Genomic DNA, 27,222 nt, shown 5'->3' with positions numbered 1-27,222 from the left:
CATGGGCTGGGGGGGGGGGGGGCAGGCGATGTGAGGCTGGGGTCTCCTGGGCCCTACTCCCTGGCATGGCCTGAGGAGGCGTTTTGCTGAGTCCCTTCCTCTGACCCTCCTTCAAACCCAGCCTTCCTCCACGCACCCACTGGGGCCAGAGAATCAGCCCATTTCACAGGAGAGGAGCCTGAGGCTCAGAGGGCCCCCAGATTTGGCCTCAGTTCCCCCATCAACAGGGATTTTCAGCAAGGGCAGAAGCTCATGGAGGATGGGGCATCTGAGGTGGCTCTGTAGCCACCTCACCCTCTGGGGCCCCCCACCAGAGGCCTAGTGACCTGAGGGCCACATTGCCCGCCGCCACCCCAGCACAGAATCTAGAACTGGAGTGCAGTTGAGGAAGGAGGCAGAGCTGGGACCTGGAGGCTCCAAATCACCTGAGCAGCCTGTGTGATCTCCTGGCCGGCAAGGGGGCTCCTCCAGGGCAGAAGCCTTGGGAGGGCCCCTGGGCCAAGGGGCTGGCGCAGCCCAGCGCTGTCAGTGCCAGGAAGCTCAGCCAGGCCACTGTCTGCAGCCCAGGGCCTGTCCTCCTGGGTCGCCCACTTCTCTACACCATCCAGATCGGAGACCCAGCTTGCGTCCCTGCCCCAGTTGTACCGTCTCACACGCGGGCACCGGCTCAGCATGGGCAGACGTGGGGCTGGGGTGGCAGACCGCGTCCTCAAGCTCCCCTCCACAGATATGGAGCTACATCTCACCTGGGTGACGGTCACAGCCTCACTAGCCACCTGCTGCCCGGCTGTGCTGGGCCTCTGCCGGCCCCCAAGGGAGAAGGGCAGCAAGCACGGGTCACCCTGCAGAGGACCTCAACTTGCTCCAGCCTTGCCCATCTCCGACCAGGGGCCAGAGCACGGGGCTGAGGGCCCCGGGCAAGAGGGAAGTGCAGCCACACCACTGTGCTGACAGACTTTCTTTATAAACATCCAGAAGGAAGTTTTCTCACCCATCTTCTCAAGATGTCCCATGAGGGAGGGAGGGGGAGCTGCCTGGCACAGAGCCAGGACCAGGGCTGCACCTGCTGGGGGACTCCTGGGCCTCAGCAAGGCCAGACCAGGTGGATAGTTTTAGAGGCTCCATGGGGTGCAGCAGGAAGGGGGCTCGGCCTCCCCAGTAGGGGCCCTTATCTTTATTGTGATTGACTCGAGAGCTGACCAGATGTAGACAAGGGGCTCAACCCCACTGGACGCTGGGCTGCAGGGGCCATCCCCCGGGTGGGGGTGCCCGCAGGGATGGAGGCAGCTCCTGGACTGGTGGCCAGCCCACAGGGTACTGGAAGATGGTGGCTCTGATGGGTTCAGCCCTAGAAAGAAGGGAAAGGTAGAGAGTGAGAGTGGGGCACGGCCCAGGCCCATGCTGCAGCACCACCCCCGGCTTACCCTCCCCACCACCCCGGCTGTGGGGAGGGTCAGCTGCCTGCAAGACCTTTCTGGAAGGCAGAGCCTCAAAAACATGCAGACCCTTTGAGCCAGCAACCTCACCTCTAGGAACCGAGTCCAAGGAAATAGCAGGATTGTGGGCAGAGATTGAGCTATGAGAAATGGCAATAACCTAAGAGTCCACCTGTGGGGGATCAAATAAATATATATGCACGTCCACAGCAGAGAATGCTATGCAGCCTGTGTAAAAATTAAGGCAGACTTATATGTACTGATGAGGAAAAGTGTCATGATGTACTGTGTAAGGAGAAAAAGCAGCTTATAAAATAATGTATATAGCATGATACTATTTTTGTTTAAAGATATATAACATATATAAATGCATAAAAAAAACCTGGAAGACAGCAAAATGTTAACAGTGGTTCTATCTGAGTGCAATTATGGGTGATTTTTTTACTTCTTTCTACTTTTCAAGAAAAGTTTTACAAGCACGCAAGCCTTTGAAATCAGAAAAAAATATTGTCAAAACATTTTTTTTAAAAGCCTCATTTCTCATGCTACTCACTGTCCTTCCCCTTAAGGTCCACGGCCTCTGGAGCCACCTCCTGGGAGCTCAGGGCCTGTAGGGAGCACCCACCCTGAGTGCCTAGCCTGGGGCTGCCCTGTCCTAAGGGAGCCGACTGAGGCCCGGGGAGGCACAGAGGCAGCCTTTCCCCACCAACTGCTCCACATCCCAATCCTTCTAGACTTGACCCCCACTCAGGCTGCCGCTCCAGGGCTGCACTGCCTCCTCAGGCTACAGAGCATTTTGAACTCGCCTGGAAGCTCGTGTCTCCCCTCTGGGAGAGACCAGGGGGTAGAGGTGGGATCCATCTGTCCCCCCGGGGCTGGGCCTGGCGCAGGGAGGCCACCCTGTGAATGTCTGCTGAAGACAAACAGCAATGCTGAGCGCTCTTACTGACCAGGCACTACTCTGGGCCGGACACCATGGCCTAGAGAAACCTCAAGAATCCTTGTGCAAAGCCCATTTTACAGATGAGGCAACCGAGGTGCCCGGAGTCAGTCACGTGCCAGGTGACACAGTCTGGGGATGGGTGATGGGGGACTGGAATGCACCCTGTACTCCAGACATTGGCCCCCCCGCTTCAGCCCCAGGAGCACCCCACCCCACTCCACCCCCAGGCTCAGCTCTCAGTGAAGGTGACACCCTGTCAGCTCCTGGAGGGCTCAGGGCCCCAGTGGCCAGCCCTCTGCAGAAAGGGAAAGTCCTGGGCCTTCTGTGAGAGGTTTGGAGAGGCCTCAGGCCTCCAAGGTAGAGGCTGGGGGCTGCAGTCAGGAGCCCGGGGACCCACCCAGCCTGCGCCTCTCGGGGCCTGACCCGCTGTACAGAGCCGACCTGAAGACCAGGCAGGCTGAGGCACAACCTCAGGGGCCTCGTGCTGTGTGAGGCCAGGGAAATCCCCTGCTCAGCTGCTGGCTGCCTCCTGGAAAGCACAGAAAGTGGCTCTCAGCATGATTTATGACCCTGGGGAGATTTCATAAACTCTGCCAGCCACAGAGAAAGGTGGGAGTGGGGGTGCTCCACAGTTGCTGGAAGGGAGAGCCCCAGCTGCCAGCCAAGCCTGAGCTCCCTACAGGGCCAGGGTGAATGCAAGTCTCCCCCACAGAGGGTGTGCTCCTGGGGAGCCCCTTCCCATGAGCCTCAAACCCTTCCTCTAGAAGATGGGGCAGATTCCTGGGCATCTGGGGCCCAGTGGCCCTGCATGCCCTGAGGCCTCCCACCAGGAGGAGGGCATCCCCACGTGTGCTCTCAGACACTGGCACATTCCCTGGGCCCCAGAGCCCTCAGAGCATACCCCTCGAGCTTCGCACAGAGCAGACGGGACACTGAGGGGCACGTGTGGCAGGGCTCTGCTCATGGCTCCTCTCATGGCCTGTTTGCCCCGGGAACAAGGACAGGAGCAGCTCTCGTTTCTCCCCGGCCATGGTCCTGATCAGAAGGAAAGCCTTAGGGAGGCACCTGGGCTGGACAGGGGCACTGGCTCAGCGAGGGGTGCAAAGGGGGAGATTAAGAGGGATAAAGTCACAATCTGAAGAGCCAACAATGGAGAGCAGGGACAAGCACTGTCCTCGCCAGGGGATTAGTCTGCGTGTCTGAGGTCGGCCTCTCCCTCCCCGCTGGCTGCTCTTGGCAGATGCCTCAGGGTCAGTCTGCTGAGGGGGATGGCACGATGTGCCAGGCTGGGGCCCCACAGAGCCTCCATTTCCTCTTTTACAGGATGGCTGGCCGGCTCACTTTGAGGGCTCTGTGGGGCCTATGGGGTCAGAGCCCTCAGGTGTGGGTAGCCCCAGGTGGACCAGGCAACCATGTGCGCTCTGCGTCCTGGGGGAAGGGAGAGGAGCCACCAGACTGGTCCCCACAGTGGGCCCATGACACTACCACCTAGAGAATAGTCCTCCAGGCTTGGGACCCTGCTCCCCCAAACGCTCTCTCATGCAGTCAACATGTGGGCCAGCGCCAGGCCCAAATGACAACAATATGAGCTCAAGGCCGTGAGGGGGAGGCTGGCGGGGTGGGGGGGGCGGCGGATGCTGGAAGGGGAGATGTCTTAGTTAAAGCTTGAAGGATGAGTCTGACTTTGCCAGGCAAAGAGGTGGGGAGGCAGTTCCAGGCGGAGGAAAGAGCATTCCCAAGGTGCCCCCAAATCAGAAACGCCCACCACATCCAAGAAGCCGCCAAGCATCCAGCAGGACTGACACAGAAGCCAGATGCGAGAGGTGAGAAGGTGACCCCCAGGGGCTGTGGAGGCGGCAGGGAAGTTCCCCTGGCCCTGTGAGCTGGGCTGCAGAGTCTGGGCTCCCCCGAGGTGGAGGAAGCCTAAGAGGGTTTAAGTAGAGGCCCGGCGGGGAGTGTTTTACAAGCTGGTTGGGGCTGTTGTGTGGAGGACGATGAACTGGAGGAGCAGAGGGGAGGTGGGAGACCAGAAAGGGCTGCCGTGGCCATCTAAGAGAGCGGGGAGGTTGAAGGGCACAGAGGGCACTGTTTCTGCAAGGCTGCCTCGGGGGTGGGAGACTCAGGGAACAGAGCGAGGCAGCCCGGGGTTCGAATCCACCTCCCCTCACTCTGCAGGGTGGGGGCCCCGGATGCAGGGGCGGAGCCCACAGCGCACAGACCGCAGGATACAGGCGTCATTTTTCAGGAGCCCAGCCTGCAGGGAGCGGGCTGAGGAAGACCTAGGCAGCCACGGCAAAAGCAATAAATGTTCACCTCCCTTCCAACAACCCCTTTTTCTCAAGGCTGGACAGGCCTGCTCTGCTCAGAGAGTAATTCATTTTGGCTCCGAGCCCTCAGCAGACAGGTGGACGGGAGGGTGGGCACAGAGAGCATGTGGTTACGTGAAAGCAGGCCCCCTGGGGGGTGGCCAGAGGGAGAGGGGCCTGGGGGACAGGTACAGATCCCCTAGAGCCTCGGGTGGTCCCCAGTTGCAGGTTCTCTTCCAGAAACAGCAGGGAGGAGAGTGGCCAGGGGAGCACAGGAGTGAGCGCAGAGTACAGCCGGGACCGCAGCGGCTGCTCCAAGGAGCAGGGCAGCGCGGAGCTCTCTGGGTGCTTCCACCCGGCCCTAGTGCTCTGACGCACGGGCTGAAGAAGCCTGGGGTGCTGGACACGGATCCCTGGGCGATGCCAGGCCCAAGGGGGGGCACCCACATGACCAAAATCACAACCACTTTAGACAGGATGAGGTGGAAGGGACGTCACACTCCAACATTTCAGTCATGTCTGTACTACAAATTTTCAAGGTAGGGGGGCAAAAACTGGGCACAGATATAAAACAAAGGTAAAAAACAAAGTTAATTTTAAAATGTCTTAATGATCTCTCTTCATTGGGGCACAGAGAAGGCAAGACGCTTGGCCTCCACTTCCTGATAGAGCCGTGAAGGAAGTCCTCACCCCAAAGACCATCTGACCAGGTTCCCTAGGCCCAGGCCAAGCTGCTGGCCCATAAGGCCACACCACAGAGATAATCGGGTCTGAAGCCCCATTGCACGATGGGGAAAACAAGGTGGCCCAGGGTGGGGCAACTTGTACAAAGTCATAGGCAGCTCACAAGCACATTCTGTAGCCTCTTCCTCCCTTCTCTCTCCTTCAGTACCTGGGGGAAGAGCCCAGGGACCCTGGCTGAAAGAGGAGGACCTGGGAGGGCACACAGCACACACCTCAGGGCCCCTGACACAGGGTGCTCACCATACAAGAGATGAAGGGCGCCTGGTCCGCCTCTGAGCATCCTGAATGCTGGGCCCAGGCAGCAGCCCCCTTTTCAGGGAGGCAGTGGGACAGTGACAAAGAGCCTGTCACCCCTGTGCAATCCCAATTCTGCCTCTTCCTAGCCGTGTGCCCTGGGGCAAGTCACACCCTCCTGTGAGCCCCCGATTCCCCCACTGCAGGGTCAGGTCAACATGCCTATCTGGCAGGGCCCTAGAGGGGGCTCAGTAACCATAGTCAGGCCCCTCCCTCTGGCAATGGACTTGGTGATAGGGAGTCAACTCGGCTTGGTCTCCCCTTGAGCCGGCAAAGGCTCCAATAAGGGAGGAGCCACCAATGGAGGGGGTCAGGGCCCCGGAAAAGGCACTTTTAAATGCATACCCCTCAGCCTTTGGTGAGGACCTGGGCACCCAAGAGCCCCTCATGTGGCTCCTCCCTCAGGGAGCTCTGGGTAGCAAAGCAGGTCCGTGTCTGGTGCCTGGGCCTGGGCAGTTCATGGAGACTGCTCAGCTTCAGGTCAGGGCAGGCCGGCTGGGGTCTTTGCTCCCAGAGGGCACAGGAGGAGGGGACCCATGGAGCCTGTACCTGCTGCTTGGGGCTGAGCTCAGCCGCTTGGCTCTCTTCTCCAGCCAGTCCTCCAGATGGCCCTCAGGGATCTCAGCAATGTCTAGTGGCCACTCCCTGGCCCGCCTCTCCTCTGTGGGGATAGGGAGACAGAGACCAGTGAGGGGCACGCTCACTCCTGCCTGAACCCCACCCGCCCACAAGGCAGCAGCAACCTTCCTGAGGGGTGCAGGCAGGGAGACTGGGAGCAGAGCCTCAGGCCTGACCCCATCATGCTGCCACCTCCCCAGGCCCGCCCCTCTGGACCTCACTCTGCTTCCCCATTAAGTGGAGACAAAAGAGTGGCTGACTCCCAAGCTTTCTGGAGCCGGACACAGGATAATGCACATAGAGAGCCTGGCCCTCGGGAAAGGTCCAAATCTGGGGTACAGGGAGGCCGCGTGGGCTGCAGAACGAGGCAGAGCAGGGTTTGAATCTTGGCTCTGCCACTTGCCAGTTCTCTGATCCTAGAGAAGGAGCCTCAGCTTTCCTGATTTTTCTTTTCCTAAAATGTCCTACAAAAACCTTTGCTGATTGAATTAAAACTGAGCAATGGATGGAGTTCAAACAAGCCACATGTGAGAGTGTGATGGGGTCAGAGTCTCTGGAGGGCCTGGGGCCAGAGGAAAACAATCCAACTCATGGAGCAACGCATACTCCGGGCCAGGCCCTGGGCTAGCATTACACACGTGTCATCTCACTTCATTTCACGAGCGGTCACGTTTGACAGGTCAGGGTGCTCCTCCAAGAGGCTGAGCCATGTGCTAAGGTCACAGGGGCTGTGGCTGAGCCAGGACTGTAGGAGCTGCCAGCTGGGGGCGCGCCTCTGCTCCCAGCCCCCTCGGGCCTCTCCCATCCCTGCCTCACCAGGTGTCTCTAGCTCCCACTGGCCTGTGCTCTCCCCACCACCGGCCAACCGTCCCCTAGAGCCCACGGCCAAGGAAGAGGGAGAGATATGGCCACTGCCAGGACTCGCTGGATAGGCCCATGGGCCTTGCTTCCGCCCTGGGAAAGCTCCTGGAAACCCTGTGTTTGTGCCATGGCTGCGGCCACACGGCCATCAGCATCCTGGGGCAGGGCATTGCCTGCAGGGTCTCACTGGCCAGAGGGGAGTGAGGCCCAGGGGGGACGAGGGCAAAGGCCAGGCTGCCCCAGACACCTGCTGGCTGGCCCAACGCTACCCGGATGAGGGAAGAGTGAGTGGCAGCACCCTGGGAGACCGGAGTTGGCCTCTAACTTGCTGGGGGCTCCGATGAGGCCCTTCTGCCTGAGTGCTGGCCTCAGTTTCTCCAACTGTTCAATGAGGGGCTACATGCGAAGATCGATAAAGACTAAGTGGGAACTTCCTCATTCTCTAATTGGAGAAGTGAGAAGTGTATTTCCCAACGGCAGACATGCTAGTTTCCAGGGGAAGCTGAACTTGCTCCTCCCTGGAATCACCAGGCCTGAGAATCCTGAGGGCAGCTAAGGCGATCTCTGCATCCCCGCGTCCCCAGAGCATAGCAGGGGATCCGCCAGGAGCTGAGTAGGGGCTCCATGTTGTTGCCTGACTGAGGGAAGGAGGGCCCGCAGGCATATATGAATGAATGCCAGGCTAGCAGCAGGGCCCTGGGGTGGGGTGCACCCTTAGGGCTCCTGGGCAGGAAGTCCTGCATGTCACTTTAAACCCAGCAGGGGACATGGCCAGGAGCTTGCTCTGGCACTCATGCCTGGGGTGGTTAGGAAGCAGTTCCTGACACCCGCCCTATCACCTCAGGCAGTCCTCAGCCTACCCCACACAGCAGCCACAAAACGGGGAGGTGGGGAGGCACAGGGCAGCTTCCCCAGCCCCAGATCCTGCACCCTCCAGCAGCCCGCACCCGCCCCCACCCAGGGTCTCCACGGAAACACACCCTCCACCTGGATGCTCAGCTCCTGCAGGTCTCGCTCCGACATGTGGGAAAATCTGCAGTTGGAGCCAAAGTCACACTGGCCTGCAACAAGAAAAGAGTTACTTGCTGCTCCCAAGGACCCCCACCGTATGTTGAGGGGCACCCTGATGAGGGGTGGTTGGAGTTTTAGGGGCAGGGCTGTAGGCCTAAAGAGTAGCCACCCCACCTCTAAAGAAAAACTAGGACTCTCTCTGGCCCTGCCCACAGGAGCAGCCAGAACCACCTGTCTGGTCCATGCTCACGACCCTTCCCTGGCTAGGGATCAAACCCCACTGACGTCTTTCGTGATTGGGTTGCACAAGCCTCTGCAGGTTTGTCTCTTGTTACCAACCCCTGGCCCCCAGCCCCTGTTCCCCAGCCTCAGTGAACCACGGGTGGGTCCCTGAAAGGGTCATGCTTCCTCTCTCCACTCCAGGCCATTGCACATGCTATGCCCTCCGCCAGGTGCCCTGCCCACCCCTCTGGCTTGCATGAGCAGCTGGACTGCTCTCCAGAAAGGCTTTTAATGGCAGCTTTGTCAAGGAGGTACCCAAGTCTTTCCAAATCCCAACCGAGGAGACCAAAATGCACCACAAAATAACAGGAGACTGGAGGTGTCCTAAGCCAGCAAAACGTACCAGTGGCCTGTTCACATCAAGGTGAAGTCTGTGGGGAAGCCCATGATCTGCAGGCCTGGTGCCCATTCTAGAGGCAGCTCTGTCTCCTGAGGGGAGCATGGCTGTTCACCCAGCTTCCGTAGGTCAATAGCAGTACCTCTCCCCAGTGTTAAGCTCCCTTACACACCATGTTAATCATCCTGGTTTTCCTCTTTGCCTTGGCTGCTAGGAAGCTCAGGGCCAAACCCTTAGAGAACATACAAGACCTCAAGGCAAGTATAGAGGATACTAATCATTCTACTGGCTTTGTCTCATTTTTCCTATCCTTATTTTCATTTATCTTTGGTTCCTTCACTTACTGAGGTTTTTCTCTCTTAGAACTGTATGCATCTTTATTAGCTGGGTATTGAGCAGTCAAATCAACACCTAGCATCTTTGTTTCTAATTCTGAGCCTCCTCAGCATTGTCAGAGCTATTATGGTCTCCAGCCCTGCCTGCTGGGAGGCAGGGCACAGCGGAGGTCAGGCTCCCAGGCTAACTCAAGCAGCCAGTCTATTACACCCAACAGTGACTCCCGGATTTACCTGCAATCTCCCAGCACTTGCTTGTTCTGGGTGAGCCAATAAAATCACATTCCAGGTCTGAAGAGCTTAGGACCAGGCCCTGGAAGTCCTAAGCCACAATCCCTGGGAAGGCCCCGATGGACCAGTCAGCTGATGCACCAAGGCCATAAAGGGGGCTTAGGATGGTGGCTGGGGCTGGGGGAGAGGCTCTGCAGAGGCCCACGCAGGCCAGACTGGGCATGCTGGTCCCTGGGGGTACTGGAGCTGAGCAGAGCCCTTTACCTGTCAGTAGAAACTTCCTGCAGGGCCGCTTGTTCTGCTCATCCAGCAAGATGGCAGCTGCATCTGCGAGGTGAGAGGGGCTGGGTTCAGACTTCAGCTGCACACAGGCACTTCTGATCACCAAGGTCAGTTGTGAGGAAAGGAAAGAGTTTCCCATCCATGGAGGAGTGTAAGCAGGGGACAACCACAGGTGGGGATGCTGGGCGGAGGGATCCCAGCTTCAGGTGACCTCAACCCTGCCACCTGACCCAGACCCAGACCCAGCCAAGGGCAAGACCAGGTTTTAGGTCAGAGGCTTTTGACTTTGCACAATGGAATCACCTTGCAAGTTAAAAAAAATTCCTGGTACCATGAGACCTCTCTGTGCTGTCTTTGCAACGTCTTGTAAACCTACAATTATTTCAAAATAAAAAGCTAAAAAGCCCACCAGTAAACCCGAGGGCCCAGGCATGGCTCCACAGCCAAGGCCGCAATCCACAGCCCTCCGTTCCCCTCCTTACACCAGCTCCAGGCTCTCAGAGCCAGACCAGCCGCCAGCCTCAACAAGACGTCGCGACACTCATTCTGGATACGATCCTTAACCCTGGTTTCCTCTGATTTTTCCTACTTTTATTTTCACCATATATTTACGGTTTACATTTTGTATGCTTCTTGGTAGGCAAAAAATCAATCAGTTAAAATCTGTAAGTGAGTAAGACGTGTGAGGAAGGTGCCCTGACTTAGCCCTTGAAGTTGCCCTGGAGGAGAGGCGAGGCCAGGCCTGGGCTGAGCACCTTCCCATTTTGTTCCTCCAACACTTTTCCTAGAGGCCGCTGCGGTAAAGGACAGACCGTGGACTTCTGAGTCCAGGTACACATGACTATAGGCAAGCTGCTTAATCTCTCCGAGTCTCAGTTTCCCCATATGTAAAATGGGAGGAAAACTCTCACCTGGTAGGGCTGCTGTGAAAATTTCATAAGATAACGGATGGAGAGCACTTGGCAGAGGGGGCTGGTGGTTCCTCCTCTGGCCAGTGGCACGTGAGAATCGCTGGGAAGGTGGGATTGGGAGCGGCCTTGGCATCATGTTCCCCACGTGAGGCTAACGTGCAGCCAGGACTGAGAACCTCGGTAGTGGATGCTCAACAAATGGGAGTGGTTCTTATTTCATTTCCTCCTCACAAACCCACTGACAATGCCAACATCCCCATTTTGCAGAGGGGAAAACTGAGGTTCAGACAGGGGAAGTGATCTGCCCAAGGGCACACAGTAAGAAGCAGCTCTGCCAGGTTTGAAGCCTGGAGTGTGAATCTAAAGCCTCTGCCCTTTCCCCTGTGGTTGCTGATCTCCTGGTGGCTGGGTGAGTAGCCAACTCTGATGGGGGCTCCTCCCCTCCCCAGGGCAGGGCAGCTGGGGGCTGGGGTGGGGTGGGCTGCTTGGGTCAGGAGTTGGTTACCAGAGGACTCACTCCAGGGGTGACCAGGCGGAGCGGGGGTGGAGCCTCCAGGGTGGGGAGGGGGCCATCTGTCAGCACTGGGCTTGTCAGACTCAGCCCACCCAGCTCCTGACACAGCCCTTCCCAGGGGTGGAGGGCTGGGGAGGGCATGTGGACATTGCCTAGGGTCCCCTTGGGGGTAGGACAGCTGAGGCTGGCAGGGGGCCTGAGCCCAAGTCCTAGACAAGGGGCCCTGGTGGGGACTCAGTGTGGGAGAGGAGTTCCAGGCTGCCCAGCATCCGGTGGGTGGTTCTCAACCCCAGCCACATGGCAGACTCACGGGGCAGCTTTTAAAATACATGGATGCCCGAGCCCACCCTTCTCAGCTTCTGCTTTAATTCATCTGAGGGAGAGAGCAGGGGAATTGCTAAAAGCTCCTCAGTGACTCTGAAGGGCACCCAGGGTTGAGAACCCCCGGCCCAGGCCCTGCACAAAGAAGCCCATGCTCCTCCGCCCAGAGTTCAAGGCTCCTCGTGATCTGACCCCATTGGTCCTTCTCGCTTCATCTCCCAAAATGAACAGCTGCCCCGGTGCCCTGTGTTTGTTTGCTCATTCATTTAGACGTTCATCTAACAAACATTTACTGAGCACGTCCTGGGTGCCAGGCACCACGCCAGGATGAGGATTTAGTGGAGAACAAGTCAGACCCAGTTCTTCCTTCCACTCCAACAGGCACACTAAGCCACGTGGATATAAACGTGTAAACAGCTAGTGTGCAGCCAAATGACCTGACCTGGCCCGGAGGTCGGGGAGGGCACTCCCGAGGACCTGCTGCCTGAGCTGAGTTCTGAGATGGGAGGACCAGGCCGGGGGCAGGGAGGACAGCAGGACGAGCATGCCCACCAAGGGGACAGTACTTGCAGTGGCCAGCATAGCCAGAGCTCAGAGGGAGAGGTTGGCAGGGCATGGAGGCCTGGGCAGGACAGGGGTTCCACCTGGAACACATTGTTGTAACTGGGCATGAGGCCGCTTAGGAGAGGGGCCCTGCTTTATTCCCCTGTGAGTCTTCAGAGCCTATCTGGGAGCCAAGGACATGCTCAGTGGCGCTGAGTGTTGTCTGAATGAATGAGCCCATGAGATGAAGGGCCTGAGGCCAATCCTTTTGTGGATCCGTAGGCACGTTCCTACTTAGTGAACCCTCACGTGCCATACAGTCATCATGAGAATACTGAGCCCGTCACCCCCACCTAGGAGGTGGGTACTGTTGTTATGGCTGTTTTACACACAACGAAATTAGGGTCACACTGTTAGTGAGTGACACCTTGGGACTGACACCCAGGCAGCCTAGCTCCAGGGCCTGTGCCGGTCCCAGCCATGGCAGATGGATGGTCAACCATTCCTAGGGCTAAGGGACTTGTCCAAGGCCATGAAGCTGGGAGCAGAGCGGGTGTCGAGTCCTAGCCCAGGCTGGGTACCACGTGCCTCCCCACAGCCTGCGCTGTGCGGCTACTCAGGTAAGCTGGAGCCTGGGGAAGCCTCTTGAGGAAGTGGCAAAAGCTTGTACGCCAGCTTGAGGACCCCTGGTGAGTAAGCCACCACTCTGGATTTCAAAGTCACCACCTGTAAGTGGGGACCCCCCAGCCCACCCAGCCTCCCTCGCAGAGCTGTTTCAAGGACTGAATGTGGCTGGGGATGTGAGAGGATGCTAGGAATGCAGGATCCCCGGGAAGGGGCTCATGGCGCCCACTGTTTCATCTCTTCTGTAAGTAACACAACAGCCGCTGCCGATCAGCCCTGGACCCGAGGACTCCGCTGTTCTCAGCTGAGAACCTGGGACCAGGAGCAAACACCAAGCTGATCTTGAGGCCCAGCTCCATGCCAGATCACAGCACCCCACTGGATTGGGGGGATGGGAGCCTCTGCCTGACACCGGGGTCAGAGGCCTCCCAGGCACCTAGGAGACCCCTCTGCCCCTACTCCTGGCCCCTCACAACCACAGCCAGGCCTGGCCTGCTGGCCGCCCCCCCTCACCCAAGCCTCTGAGCCTGAGCTTCCTCATCTGAAATGGGGAGAGTCTAGGAGAGCTTTGACAATACCATGCCTGGGCCCCAAACCTGCCTCTGGGGATGGGGTCAGGGGACGAGCACTTTTTATTTCAAGGTCTCCAGGTGATCCTAACTCGAAGGGTTGAGATCCACTGCCTTAGAGAAATACTGAGAAAAGCGAATGACAAACCATGGAAGGCACCTGGCATGCAGCAGGCACTCAATAAAGCTCACTCCCTTCTTGTGAATTCTGAATCTCAGAGCAGGGAATGAACTCTGTCCCCTTCTCCTTCCTTCCCAGCTGCTGGGACTCCGTTCCTTCCTTCCGCTCTGGGCCCTGTCTCAGAGTCCTGCTCCCCAGCTTGTGGAGCGTTGGCCCCGCCCGGTTCATTCCAGGAGCTCCGGGCCCACCCCCGCCCCACACCAAGCTCCCTCTTAGCTCTGGCTCCTGGCTGGCCACCGCGGCAGGTCGCTATTCTTTAGCACACATGCCTAATGACAGCAGCAGCACCTTCCCTACAGTGAGTGCCTCCCGGGTGCCAGGCCCTGCGCTGGGGCTTACAGCCTTAGCTCACTCTCGGTCCAGCCGCACCTGCTCTGAGAAGCCTTTCCCAGAAGAGCCCTCCCTCGGGCAGCCCCGGTTATTCATTCATCCAGCCAGTCATTTCAACAGCCATTTACCGCACCCCACTGCTCACGCAGCAGTCAGTCATCACTGCCAAGTGTGGCTCTGGTCACACTGGCCGCTGCCTAAAGCCCTTCAATCACTGCCCTCTGCCCTCAGGTCAACCCACCCCCTTACTGTGATCCTCCTGCACCATCCGGCCCCTGCCCTATCGCCAGCTTCAGCCCCCACCATCCTCCTCCTCTCCCGCTGCGTCCAGCCACACCCTCTCTTCTGCTCCGAGGGCACCTGGGGCATTGCTCATGTGCCTGCTCTGGCATGGCCCCTGCCCAAAATGGTGTGGCTGGCTTTTCCCTACCTTTCAGCTTTGGCTCAAACATCACCTCCTCACAGAGGCCTTCTTCCTGGCCACAGTGTCCCCAGAGCAGGCAGGCGGAGCTCTGGGGCAAGATTGCCGGGGAAAGGAACTCACGTTCCAGCCTGCCCCTGCGAGGGCCCGTCTGCCCGTAGGGGCCGGTGGCCCAGGCCTCGTCTCTTTTGCTCCTCAAAATGCCCAGAGCAGGACTGCCACTGGCCCACGGTGTTTCATTGTCTGATGATAAGGAAAGTCAGAGAGCAGGGCTCCGTCAGCCTGGCTGCCACCCACCTCGGAACATGTCGTACCAGACCTTCTTGGCCTTGAGGTGCTGCAGCCCATTCAGGTGCTTCTTGCGGTTGTGGAGGTTGTCCTGGAAGGAGCGGTCGCAGTAGTCGCAGAAGTAACGCTTCCCCATGGCCACCTGCGCCAGGGGCTGCTGCTGCCTGGGAAGCCACACAGCACTCGGTCAGAGCACAGAGGAAACGCCTCACACCAAGGCCCAGGGCACGCCAGCCCACTGAGCACTCCAAGGGCCAGGCCTGCGCGGGGTAAGGAAGGCTCTGCACACATGCGCCACCTCATTTAAACCCCACGACAGCCCGTGAGGAACTATGCGGGCAATGATTATGGCCTGAGAGGCCTCATGCCAGACTGGGCTTTTAACAATTCTGGTGCCCAGCTTCTACCCCAGGCCAGAGAAAGCAGAACGTCAGTGGGTGAGACCCGGTATCAGTGGTTTTTAAAGCTCCCCAGGGAATTCTCATATGTAGCCAGGCTGGAGAACCACCACTTCACGCCCTCTGGCTGCCCCCAGCCCCCACCCAACTTCTGACCTCCTCTCTCCTGTTCTCTCCAATCCAGCCACACAGACCTCCTCTCTGTTCCTCACATACGCCAGGCACACGCCCATCTCACCTCCCAGCCTGTCCCTGCTGTTCCCTCTGCCTCGATGCTCTCCCCCATACCTGACACGCTTGCGTACTCAGCTCCTTCAGTCTTTGCTCAAATACTTCTCAGTAATCTCCCATGACTGCTTCATTTAAAATTGCAGAACCCTCCACCCTCCACTTAGCTTTCCCCACTCCCTGCTTCACTTTTATCACTCTTGAAGTAATAAGTTACTTGTTCTGTTTATTATCTTTTCCCCTCAACAGGAATATAAATCCACGCGGGCTGGGATATTTTTGTTTCATTTATTGCTGAAGCCCCAACACTCAAAGTAATGTATGGTACAGAGTAGGCAACCAAATATTTGTTGAATAAATGAATTAATTCCTATTTTCCTTATGGGACAACTGAGGTTCAGAGAGAGGGAGTGATTTGCCCAAGGTCACACACACTGGTAAACAGAAGGCAAACTCAGGCCCCCTAAAACCCTACTGCCAGGTGCCCCTTCTTCCACAGCCAGCTCAATGCTTAGAGAAGCCAGCGGACTCAGGCAGAAATGCAAATGGCTTGCCAAGGAGATTAGCTAAACTCTAAGGTGGCAGGTCCCCAACCAATCACAGAGGGAAACAAGAATGTTTCAGGGTCTTAAGACCCTTAAGTCATAGTGATCACAGCTGTCACTCCTGACAGGAGTGCAGATCCAGGAGATCTGCAGCCCAAGGTAAGTGGCGATTCTGTGACTCTCATGGCCAGTCCTTGGTCCCCTAGTTTGGTGCACAAGACCAGAGGAGGAATGGGTCCACTTGAGGCCATCGAGTAGGATCTGCAAAGGCTGAGCCCAGACCAGCCCCTCACCCTTCAGGTCCTATGCTCTGACCCTTCACTTCACAGAGCAGGTTCCTGAGGCCCAGAGGACAAAGGGCAGTGACTTCCCCAAGGTCACGAGGTAGCAGCCCAGGCCATCAGCGAAAGCCCCAGACTCCCAGGATCTGGCAAAGGTAAAGCTGGCCTTCACTCACAGGGCAACAGGGCAGACAGATGGGAAATGCATCTTGGGAAGAAGAGACTGGGGAGAGGCGCAGAGACAAACAAGCCCCTGGACAGTGCAGGCAGCCACCGGGTCGATGGAGAAAGCCGCTCCTGCGGCAGACGGGGATGGCGGCCATTCAGTCAAGGGCTGTAATGGGAGCAGGAACAGACAGTCACTCAAAATGAAAACGTATAAAACCTCTCTTCTCTCATTACTGCTGAGAAACCGCATCCAGACACATGGACTTGATATATTAAATTTGGCAGCTCTAATACACCCCGTCTTGCCAATAAACTTATAGGAATTGGATTGAAACGGTAAGAGATGAACATGTAACGGCCGAGTGCTTAACCAAGCCATTCACGAAGCTTGAAGCTCTGAGAAGCTGCTGCATCTGGAAAGTAATGAAGAGGGGAGGGGCAGAGGGAGGGGTGTCCCTTGGGAAGACTGAGATGGAACAGTAGCTCTGCAGCACACTCAGCTGGACAAAACCACACAGGGCCCGAGCAGCTGGCTGTGTGACCTTGGGCAAGTCACTTTCCCCCTCTAGGTCTCTACCTTCACTGTAGGAACACGAGGCGGTGGGTCTGACAGGTTGCCTGATTGCTTGGGGAGTGGTACGCAGAAGTTTGCTAATCCAAATAAATTTTTTTTTTTTTGTGAGGAAGATCAGCCCTGAGCTAACATCCATGCTAATCATCCTCTTTTTGCTGAGGAAGACGGGCTCTGAGCTAACATCTATTGCCAATCCTCCTCCTTTTTTCCCCTTTTTCTCCCCAAAGCCCCAGTAGATAGTTGTATGTCATAGTTGCACATCCTTCTAGTTGCTGTATGTGGGACGCGGCCTCAGCATGGCCAGAGAAGCGGTGAGTCGGTACACGCCCGGGATCCGAACCCCGGGCCGCCAGTAGCGGAGTGTGCGCACTTAACCGCTAAACCACGGGGCCGGCCCCAAATAAATTATTAATAATAGAGTAATAGCAATACAAACGACACTAATAACATCCAGCATTGAGCAAGCACTTAACAAATGTTACCTATTATCTGATTTATTAAGCACCTATCATGTGGTGGCACTGGGCTAAAAGCTTTATACGCATCATCTCATTTAATTCTCAGGACAACCTGTGAGGTGGGGCCCAGTACACCTTTTCAGATGAGGGCACTGAGGCTCCGATAAGTGAAGTGACTTAGCCAAGGTCAGGCTGCTAGAGAGCAGCCAAGCCAGGCTTCGAATCCAGGCAAGATGGCTCTAGAACCCACACTCCCAATAACTCGTGAAAGTCTCCTGCCAACAAATCATACTGACATGGCTCCTTCGAACCTGAGAAATATGTATTATAATCCCATTTATGAACGAGGAAACCAAGGCTCACAGAGGTGCTGTGAGGTCCCCAGGTCACACATCCAGGAAGGGCAGAGCAGGTCTCAGGGCACCTCCCACCAGCCCACCAGGAAATCAAGAACACTCGCCTCTCCTCCCGCCTGCTCAGCAACACCCTGACCCAAATGACAAGCCCCTCGGGGCTGGGATGCGCACGTGCGCGTGTGTGTGCATGTGTGTGTGTGTGTCTGTTTTCCTCTCTGTGGCGTGCACACACACACTGTGGGGGCAAACCAGCCTCAGCTGAGGGCCACAGCAGCCATACTACCCACCATACCTTCCTCTGCCCACCCTGGCCACCCCCCCGTCTGGCACAGGGGAAGTGCTCAGCCATCCGGGATGGGTCAATGGACCCCACGTTCTAGTCCCAGCTCTCCCAGGTGAGGCTGTGGCTCCGTCACTTGCCCTCTCTGGGCCTCAGTTTCCCCCTGTGTGAAGTGGGCAGCAGGTAGCTAGACCAGGTGATCTCTAAGGGCCCCTCCAGACCATCCAGTGCTAAATCCAGGTGCCACTGCTTTCTAACTCTGTGATCTTGGGCAAATAACTTCTGGCCTCAGTTTCCTCCCGTGAGAACTGGGATAATAACAGTGCCCATGTCAGGGTTGCTGTGAGACTCAGATCATCCACACACACACTTAGCACAGAGCCTGGCCCACAGGAGGCCCTCAGGAAACGCTGGCCGTCATCACCATCATTATTTTTTTTTTTTAAAGATTTTATTTATTTTATTTTTCCCCCCAAAGCCCCAGTGGATAGTTGTATGTCGTAGCTGCACATCCTTCTAGTTGCTGTATGCGGGACTCGGCCTCAGGATGAACGGAGAAGTGGTGCCTCGATGCGCACCCGGGATCCGAACCCGGGCCACCAGCATCGCAGCGCGCGCACTTAACCACCAAGCCACAGGGCCGGCCATCACCATCATTATTATTGGCCTTTGAAGAGCCTGTATTTCAGAAAACACAGGCTCAGAATAAGGAAGAGGATGCCGGTGCCCAAGTGACCTCTGGGGTCAGCTGGTCTGTATTAGAGATGAGGAAAGTGAGGCCAGGAGAGGGGAAGTGAGCTGCCCGAAGTACACGGCACAAGGCAGAGGTGGGGCCGGAACCTCAGCCCTCACGGCAGGGCCCAGACCCCTGCCCTGCAGAGCCCCCACTGCCCGGGGATGGTGTCAGGGCAGCAGACCAGCTCCAGGGGAGCCGGCACTTCCCTCCTCCTTCACAGGCCTGTCCCCATGGAGGCAGAGGCCCTGTTCCCGGGCAGGAGCAGACCTTCAGCAAGGTGACCTCACCCAGGCGTCACCCAGGTGTGAACTTCTAGGGCTCCTGACCCAACTGCCTCCCGCTCCAGCGCCTTAGCGCATGTTAGGAAAAGGAGCGGCTGCAGAATCCTCTGGACAAATACAGCAGGCGAGCCAGACACACAACTTGGCAAGCGGAGCATATTCCACTCCGACTCACCCTCAGCCAGGCGTCCTTGCACAAGGGACACCCTGCACCACTGCACTTGGCAGCCCTGAGTGGGAGGTCAGGGAAGGGGGGTGGGGACAGCCAGACGTCTCTGACACCAGCATGGCGTGCTGACTAAGCCGGCCCTCTCTGCCGTGATTCATCCTCATCCTCTGAGGCTGGCGTGCTCGGCAGCGTGAGCGAGGCCCTGTCCGAAACACAGAATGATCAGGCCCCACTCCCTCCCTGGGAACACAGGTGGTGCCACCCACTTACTCCCAGGGACCAGGTCCACGCAGCCAACAGCATCTGCTGTCTCCCTGGAGCTTAGCCAGGTGACAGGGCGGCTCCTTGTGGCCAAGGGGCAGCAGGCAAGGCTAGTGGGACAGCCCTCTGCGGCCACACGGGTATGGGTTCGAATCCCAGCTCTGCCACTTACCAGCTGGGTGACCTCTGGAAACTTATTTCATGTCCCTGAGTCTGTACTTTGCTATGAAACAGCGACCCCCACCTCTGCTGTGGATTTACCACGGTAGTAGTATATAAAGATGCCTAGCGTATAGTTAGTGCTCAAAGAATGGAGGCTGTTACTGTTGTTACCATATCATCCAGGCTGCTCACTCCCTCACCCACCCGGCGAGCACACCTTGACCACCTGATTTAAAATGGCAGCCAAACTCGTAGCCGCAGACACTTCCACCTCCCTTACAACCTGCTCTGTTTTCCACAGCTTGTCTCACCTTCTCACACACTGTCATGATTGACTGTCCTGTGAGCCTGCCTCCCCACTAGAATACAGGCTCCACGAGGGCGGAGTGCTGTCTGCTGCACCCCAGTACCCACAACAGGGGCTCGCACACGTAACTGCCTCCTGCCCTCCGTTCACCGATAGCTACTCCCAGGCCCTCTTCTTGAGCTTGAATCTGGGGATGAGGATGAGGATGGGCAGAGAAGAGAGACACATAATGCCCTAAAGGCAGGTCTCCTGCCACCACCACCCTCCCCGCAGGACTTAAACCACACCTGGCCATCCCACGGCCCCTGACTTCAGTCCTCTGGGCTCAAGGAAAAGATTACCAACGAGTTGAGACACTGTGGGTGGAGGAGGGGAGAAAAGAGAATGGGGGTGGCAGGGGTGAGGGAAGACAGCTTCAGATTCAACTCCTGCATGCTGGGCACCTGGCTTTCATTCTCTTGTTTAATCCTCAGAGACCCTCTGAGTAGACAGCAAGGTGTCCGTTTCACAGATGAGGAAACAGGCTCAGAAATACTCCTAAATACTCAAAGCCACGGCCAGGAGACACACTGGTGATGATAACTTCTCATCAGCATGAGGGCTGCCTGTGGGCCGGTGGCACTGAGGACCCCCATGCACCCTCTCGGGGAGCCCTCACCAGGACGCTGTGAAGCCACGTGCCCGAGACCCCGCAACCAAGGCACACCAGAGCCAGCATTCACACTGGGGTCAGGCTGACCCCAGAACCCTTTCTCTCCCCACCCCACTACTCCGCTGTGAGGCTGTCATGGGGCAGACATTTGTGCTTCATCGATATTCTTGGTTCCTTTCATTGTGTGCATCTCAGGCACAAAGCTGGCTTTGGGACAGGGCTAAAATAAGCCAGCAGCTTGGCTGTGGCCAGGGGCTGGGATGTGCACTGTAATTATCCAGGATTTGTGCTCGCCACATGCTGCCCTCAAGCTCACCTGTCATTTCTTCTAATTATGGCACTGCCAGACCCTAGGTAAACAGCAAACTGCAGCCAGAGGACGCTTTATTGCATGCCCACCAGGAGCACGGCAATGTCCCAGTGCCTCATACGCCTGCAGTCTGGAATCTGTGGCATCAGAAGTGCCCTGTGGGGGTGGCCCGCAGACTGCCTGCTCAGGACCCAGCTCCAGCAGAAGTGCCAAGAAGATCCAGATGCCTCCCCTGATAGGAGCCAACATGTTAGGGGTCTCCCCCAGATGCCTGGTGTTTTGTAGCAACCACCCAGCTTTCTCATCCTGACCTCGTTCATATGGTCCACCCCTTGGGGTGAGGCGCATCATATACAGGCCCAGCAGTACAAGGGAGTGGGGGCCCCCGTACACAGCAGTTTCTAACTCGGCAGGTCTAGGAGAGGGCCAGGACCTAAGGAGGCTCTGATGCAGAGTCCACAGACCACACTCGGAGAAATGCTGGTCTAAGGTGGCAGATGACGGACTGAAGAACAGAGAAGGCGAGAGCTCGCCCCAAGTCACACAGACCGCCCAATCCAATACTGACTCTAATCATTCAACCCAGGTCTGAATCCCATCCCTGCCAATTTCAGACTGTGAAACTCTCAGCAAACCCTCTGAGCCTCATCTGGAAGACAAGGGTAATAGTATCATTTCATAAGATTACCATGAGGATTAAATCGTGCATGCCAGGTGCTCAGCACAGTGCCTGGCACGCCAGTGGTGCTCAATACACATTTGTGGATGTGGCGGCCAGCCTCCGCGGCCCCCAGCGATCCCACCTCCTGGTGTTCGCACCTTGTGTTGTTCCCTCCCAAGCTGTATCAGTACTGGTCCATGTGACTAAGACAATAGAGCAGAGGTGACAGCATGTCACTTAATAAAAGACACTGTGGCTTCCATCCTGGTGTCTCCCTTCCTCTAATCACTTGCTCCAGGGGAAGCCGGCTGCCATATTGTTAGCAGCCCTGTGGGGAGGCCCACGTAGCAAGGAACTGAGGCCTCCTGCTAACAGCCATGCCCCTTGGGAGCAGACCCTCCAGCCCCAGTCAAGCCTTCAGACGAGTGCAGCCCTGGCTGACAGCTTGACTGCAACCTCATGGGAGACTCTGAGACAGTACCACCCAGCTAAGCCACTCCCACATTCCCAACCTTCAGAAACTATATGAGATGATGTTTGTGGTATTAAGTCACTAAGTTTTGGGGTAATTTATTATACAGCAGTAGCTAACTAATACAGTGGAATAAAGGAAAAACTAAATCACTTCACAGTCTGTGATGGCCACAGGTACAAAGTGCCCCATATCCCAAAACACTCCTGAGTCAAGTCAAAAGGGACCCTCTCCCCCACTCACACATGCAAACCCTAAAGTTCCACAGGTCCCTTTACAGTCATTCATTCATTCAGCAGCCAAACATTTGCTGAGTACTTCCTCTCTGCCAGACTGGGGTTCATACCTCATGACACAGAGTCCCTGATATCACAAGAAGGTGCACTGCGTGTTTGCTGGGGGTGGCTGACAGATGCGTCCCCAGTAACAGTACAAGGTATCAACCTCTGTGCTGGGGACACCAAGGAGGGGGACCCGCATCCAACAGGGAATTTCTCCAAGGATGATTTCAAAGATCTCAGTACCAAGGTCGTCACTGCCATATATCTCATTCTGAAAGTCCAACAGTAAGAACAGCTGACAGTTATCCATTGCTCACCACATGCCAGGCAGGCTGCTCAGGGTCCCGTGTGGGGTGGGAGTCGGGGTTCAATGACATGATGCACAAAGCCTGTTATCCTCATCTTACCCTAAAAAAACTGTGGGCAGAGGGAGCCCACAGCTGGCAAAGAGCAAGTGTAGGGCATGAGCCACATCTGCACACTGGAGTAACACGCAGCCATTAAAAATCAAGTCAAGGGCCAGCCCCAGTGACCTAGTGGCTAAGTTCGGTGTGCTCTGCTTCGGTGGCCCGGGTTCAGATCCCTGGCGTGGACCTACACCACTCATCTATTAGTGGTCATGCTGTGGCAGAGGCTCACATACAAAAAGGAAAAAAGATTAAGGTTGGCAATGGATGTTAGCTCAGGGTGAACTTTCCTCAACAACAACAAAAAAATCAAGTCAAAGGAAACGATTCCCTCACGTGGATAAATGTTCACTCCATATTGCTAAATGCAAAATGGCTCGTGATCACAACAGCACGTACAATATGATACCAGTTTTTTAAGGAGAAAGAACCTCCCTCCCAACACACACACACAAACACTAGAGCAGACATAATATTTACTGTCGTTATGTCTGGATAATAGGAGTATATGTGGGATTTTTTTTTCCATTTTGTGTTTTTCTATGTTTCTCTGTTTCTACATTTAGCATATGTTGTTTTTAAATTTTCCAAAAAAATTCCCTTCAAAGGAGTAGAAGATTTGTCAGGAAGGAATAAAGTCCTATTCCTTCTCCCTTAGGAGCTGCTGTGGATGGTTCCAGTGATCTGGTTCACCTGGATGAACCAGCTAGGGGTGGTGGTGAACAAGATCCAGAGTAGACATTACTCTCAGTCCCTGGCTGAAGGCCAACAGGGTGCGCCCTGATTCCAAGCAGACCTGGCCAAAGGAAGGTTGGCTGAACCCGAATCTGGGCTCCAGGGAGCTGCAGGCTGGAGACACAGTTTCTCATCAGATAGTTGCAGGTCCCAGGAGGCCAGAGTTTCCAAAGAGGAAAGGTAAAAATAGTCTGCAGGAGGCTCCTGAACCAGATTCCCGGACTCAGAATTGCCTCTGCCTCCCCCGTCTTCTGCCCCTAGTCTGGGTTCCAAATACCATCTGACCCTCTGTCACCACTGTCACTGCTGCCCAAGTCAGGTCTCACCCCCTCGCACCTGAACCAGCCTCCTCAGTTCACCGTGGTCAGCATCAAATCAACCCTCTTAAAACAACTCCTGTTCAAACTTTTCCATGGATCCTGGTGGGGAGCTTACTAAAAATGAAGTCTCGTGGGTCAGATCTCCAGGAATTCAGAGTCAGCAGATCTGGAGGGGGGCCCAGAAATTTGCATTTTAACCATTGAGTCTAGTACCCGCTAAAAAACAAAGCCTGGGGGAAGGAGCTTCTCCTGCCCACTGATCTCTCCACTCTCTGCATCCCAGAGGCAGCCTCTGCTGGGGACAGTCCCTCTGGGTAGACACAGCCCCCAGATTCGTATCCCAGTCAGAAATCGGTCTGATTGTGAATAACCTCAGCTCACTGAAATGTTAACCCTAACTTGATTGGAATGCTAAGCACAATTCAATAGAGTGGATAAAACTGTTGCTTAGTGGCTAAGTGTCCTGTCACACTCCAGGAAAGTTTTTTTTTATTTTTATTTTTATAATTTTATTTATTTTTTTCCCCCCAAAGCCCCAGTAGATAGTTGTATGTCATAGCTGCACATCCTTCTAGTTGCTGTATGTGGGACGCGGCCTCAGCATGGCCAGAGAAGCGGTGCGTCGGTGCGCGCCCGGGTTCCGAACCCGGGCGGCCAGCAAGCAGAGCGCGCGCACTTAACCGCTAAGCCACGGGGCCCGCCCTCCAGGAAAGTTTAGAATTGAACATAGAGGTAGTAGAATAAATCAAACTCATTGTATTAATGTTCTTGTCCTAAGTTTAGTAATAATCAGTGTGTACTTGGTATTTGAAAGTATCTGTAACATTGAAAAGAATTTGATATGTTGAATATATAACAGAAAAGCATTGTGATTTCAAGTTAAAATCTATAGTTACGTAATTGATAAAATATATGTCAGTAATTGATACTAGATTTGTGATTTTAAGTCGAGAGGTTAGCAATGGTTGGAAACCCTGGCTGCATATTAGAATCACCCGGGGTGCTGTAAAAGCTACTAAGGGTGCCCCCCATATCCTAATTCCATGTCAGAGATGGAGCCTGTATTTTTTTTTTTCAGCTCCCCAGACTGTGAACAGCTGACATAAGAGAATTTGACTACGACTGTTAAAAGTACTGAACCGTTGGGCCAGCCCTGATGGCCTCGCAGTTAAAGTTAGGCAGCCTCCGCTTTGGCACCCTGGGTTCAGTTCCCGAGCATGGAATCACACCACTCACCTGTCAGTAGCCATGCTGTGGCCACGGCTTACATAGAAGAACTACAAGGACCTATAACTAGAATATACAACTATGTACTGGGGCTTTGGAGAGGGGAAAAAAAAAGTATTGAACTGTTTACAAGAACTTGAAATTCATTATGTTTATAAGTTTAATTTATTAGATTTTCTAGCAACTTTAAGTATTCTGGGGAAATTATGCTTGTTAGGTTATGTATCTTAAGTACTTAAAAAGAAAATCACATATATTAAATTTATAAGTGGAGTCAAATGTGTAAGGGAATGTAATTAAGCTGGTAATAGGGTTGAATGTTTAAAGAACTTTAGTTTGTTCAACTTGAGTTCAAACATTAATCAAGAGAAAAGTTACAATTATTTTTCTTTTTTTTCTAGATTTATGTATAGAATAATTTCTAAGTTGAAATCGGTGGCTTAAAGAAAATTAGGTTTTTAACAATTGTTGCTCCAAAATGAGAACTAAAAAACCAAAAAACACCCCAAATAAAACAAGCCACACCTTCACTCCCTGTGGTCTTCCCTACCCATCCCACCTAAAATAATTCCTCCCTCCTCAGAACTTCCCATCAGCCAGATTTGCTGTTGGTCCCATGGGCTAGTGGTTAAGTTTGGTGCATTCCACTTCAGCGGCCCGGGTTTGGTTCCCAGGCACAGATCTACAACACTCATTGGCAGCCATGCTGTGGCAGTGATCCCCATACAAACTAGAGGAAGACTGGCAACAGATGTTAGCTCAGGGCAAATCTTCCTCACAAAAAAAAACAAAAAAAAAAGATTCCCAGCAACTTCATAACTTTCTGCCCCAAGGGGCTACCAGGATGCTTTGCAAATAGAAAATAACCCCAGAAGGGATAACTCATCATGGAGGTAGAGCATCACATTTTTCCTCCCAGACCCCTAATCAGGCATTACTGTTGCTTTGAGGAGTCAGAGGCAGATCCAGGCCTTTAATCCAGTTCCTGGTTTTCAATGCCACACCTATGCTGATAGCTTTTATCTCTGGCTCAGACCTCTCCTCTGGACTCCAGATCCAAATCTCCATTTGCCTCAGACATCTCCACTTGATGTCTAAGGGACAGGGCCAAACAGAACTTAAGATCATCCCCATCGACCTTAAGTTGTTGAGGTCAAAACTTAGATGGCCAAACAGAACTTAAGATCATCCCCATTGACCTTAAGTTGTTGAGGTCAAAACTTAGATGTCGGGCCGGCTCTGTGGCTTAGCGGTTAAGTGCGCGCGCTCTGATGCTGGCGGCCCGGGTTCGGATCCCGGGAGCACCCGGAGGCACCACTTCTCCGTCCAACGCGAGGCCGAGTCCCGCGTACAGCAACTAGAAGGATGTGAACCTATGACATACAACTATCTACTGGGGCTTTGGGGGGAAAAAGCTGAATAAATAAAATCTTTAAAAAAAAAAAAAAAAGATGTCATCCTCGACTCCTCTTCCCTGCACACTCTACATGCATCTGTCAGCTTGTTCTGTTTGTCCTACCTCCCAAAATACATCCCAAATCTGATCACTACTCTAATCCACACCCTAAATTACCACCCAGCCTCAAATGACCCACCACAATAATTTCCCCTCTTCAGTCGTTTCTCCAGAGAGCAGCCAGAATGATGACATTAACATGTAAATTAGATCATGTCATATCCCTGCTTAAAACCCTTCAGTGGTTTCCTAGTGCAATTAGAAAAAAATAAGACTCCTTACCCCGGGTTACAAGGCCAGATATGAGCTGACCCAAGCCCACCTCTTCACAGCCCACTTCTTTCCCTCAGACACCTCAAGACTGCAGCAGCCTCAAGGCCTTAGCACCAACGCTTTCCTATTTGACCCGCTAGTATTCATTCAGGTCTCTGGTTAAGTGTCCCCCTGGGCACCCTAGCTAAAACAGCACCATCACCACCCCCCAACCAACCTGTCTTCTGCTCTTCAAAGCATTACTTGTTTGAGGTTACTGCACCTCCCCATCCACCCACACACTACAATGAACACTCCTTGAGAGCAGAGACTTGTCTACCGGTGAGCGCATGAACCAGAGGAGGCGCTCAGAAAACATTTGTTGCCCGGCCCTTGTTCTTTCTATTCCCAAGTCTCCCGCCTTCCAGGCCAGGGTTCTCCGCAGCGAAGCCCAGGGGTGAGGGGAACAGGAAGCACGAGCAGAAAAGCTCCTTCCCCTGAGGCCTGGCTAAGGGGTTCAGCACCCAGGACCCGACTTTTGTCACAGTCTCCAACTCCAGGCCTGGATTTGGGGCTGAAAAAGAAGACAGGCGGAGAGACGAGCCGGGAACTCAGGACCCCAGGTCCCCCGGCTCCTCTGTCCACTCTCCATCCCGTTAAACGGTGAGGCCTGCCGGGAGGCGCGCAGACTCAAAGAAAGAGCCCAAGTCCTCCCGGTGTGGGAGTGAGGAAGAGCAAGGACTGGCCCCTCCACGTCCCGCCAAAGAAGGAGGTACTGTACCTGGCTCTGCTGGGCCCGACAGTTCTGAGCTCCTCCTCCTGCGCCCTCGCGTCGCGCACTGCTTGCTGGGAATCGTAGTCCT

General features: G+C 55.0%; 1 protein-coding gene across 2 annotated transcripts; it reads right to left on the bottom strand.

The window, feature by feature from the left end:
* Positions 1–6: 6 nt before the first annotated feature.
* On the bottom strand, positions 7–27,222 carry ZMAT5 (zinc finger matrin-type 5). Of its 2 annotated transcripts, none has more exons than XM_004429802.3 (6): positions 27,141–27,222; positions 14,392–14,546; positions 9,663–9,725; positions 8,183–8,263; positions 6,273–6,384; positions 7–1,348 (listed from the first exon to the last, which is right to left on the bottom strand). In XM_004429802.3, the coding sequence occupies exons 2-6, from the start codon at positions 14,516–14,518 to the stop codon at positions 1,219–1,221; spliced, it is 513 nt and encodes a 170-aa protein (XP_004429859.1). In that variant the 5' UTR covers positions 14,519–14,546; positions 27,141–27,222; the 3' UTR covers positions 7–1,218. The 2 variants fall into 2 exon arrangements, with proteins under 2 accessions (XP_004429859.1, XP_087280111.1); XM_087423985.1 differs by lacking the exon at positions 27,141–27,222 and adding an exon at positions 16,011–16,168.

This window comes from Ceratotherium simum, chromosome 35 (genome assembly GCF_057802395.1).
Source record: "Ceratotherium simum simum isolate JZ-2026a chromosome 35, ASM5780239v1, whole genome shotgun sequence".
Lineage (NCBI taxonomy): Eukaryota > Metazoa > Chordata > Mammalia > Perissodactyla > Rhinocerotidae > Ceratotherium > Ceratotherium simum.
Note: the sequence above shows the minus strand (reverse complement) of the source record. Positions and strands in the feature narration are given on the sequence as shown.

What these genes read in the sequence shown, in the direction of transcription:
- ZMAT5 (XM_087423985.1), bottom strand. Translation starts at nt 16,042, where the DNA reads ATGCATTTCCCATCTGTCTGCCCTGTTGCCCT. An exon ending in CTGGTACGACATGTTCCGAG is followed by an intron (nt 9,726 to 14,391) that starts GTGGGTGGCAGC and finishes CTCACCTCGCAG; the next exon opens with ATGCAGCTGCCATCTTGCTG. An exon ending in AGCTCAGCCCCAAGCAGCAG is followed by an intron (nt 1,349 to 6,272) that starts GTACAGGCTCCA and finishes CCTTCTTTCTAG; the next exon opens with GGCTGAACCCATCAGAGCCA.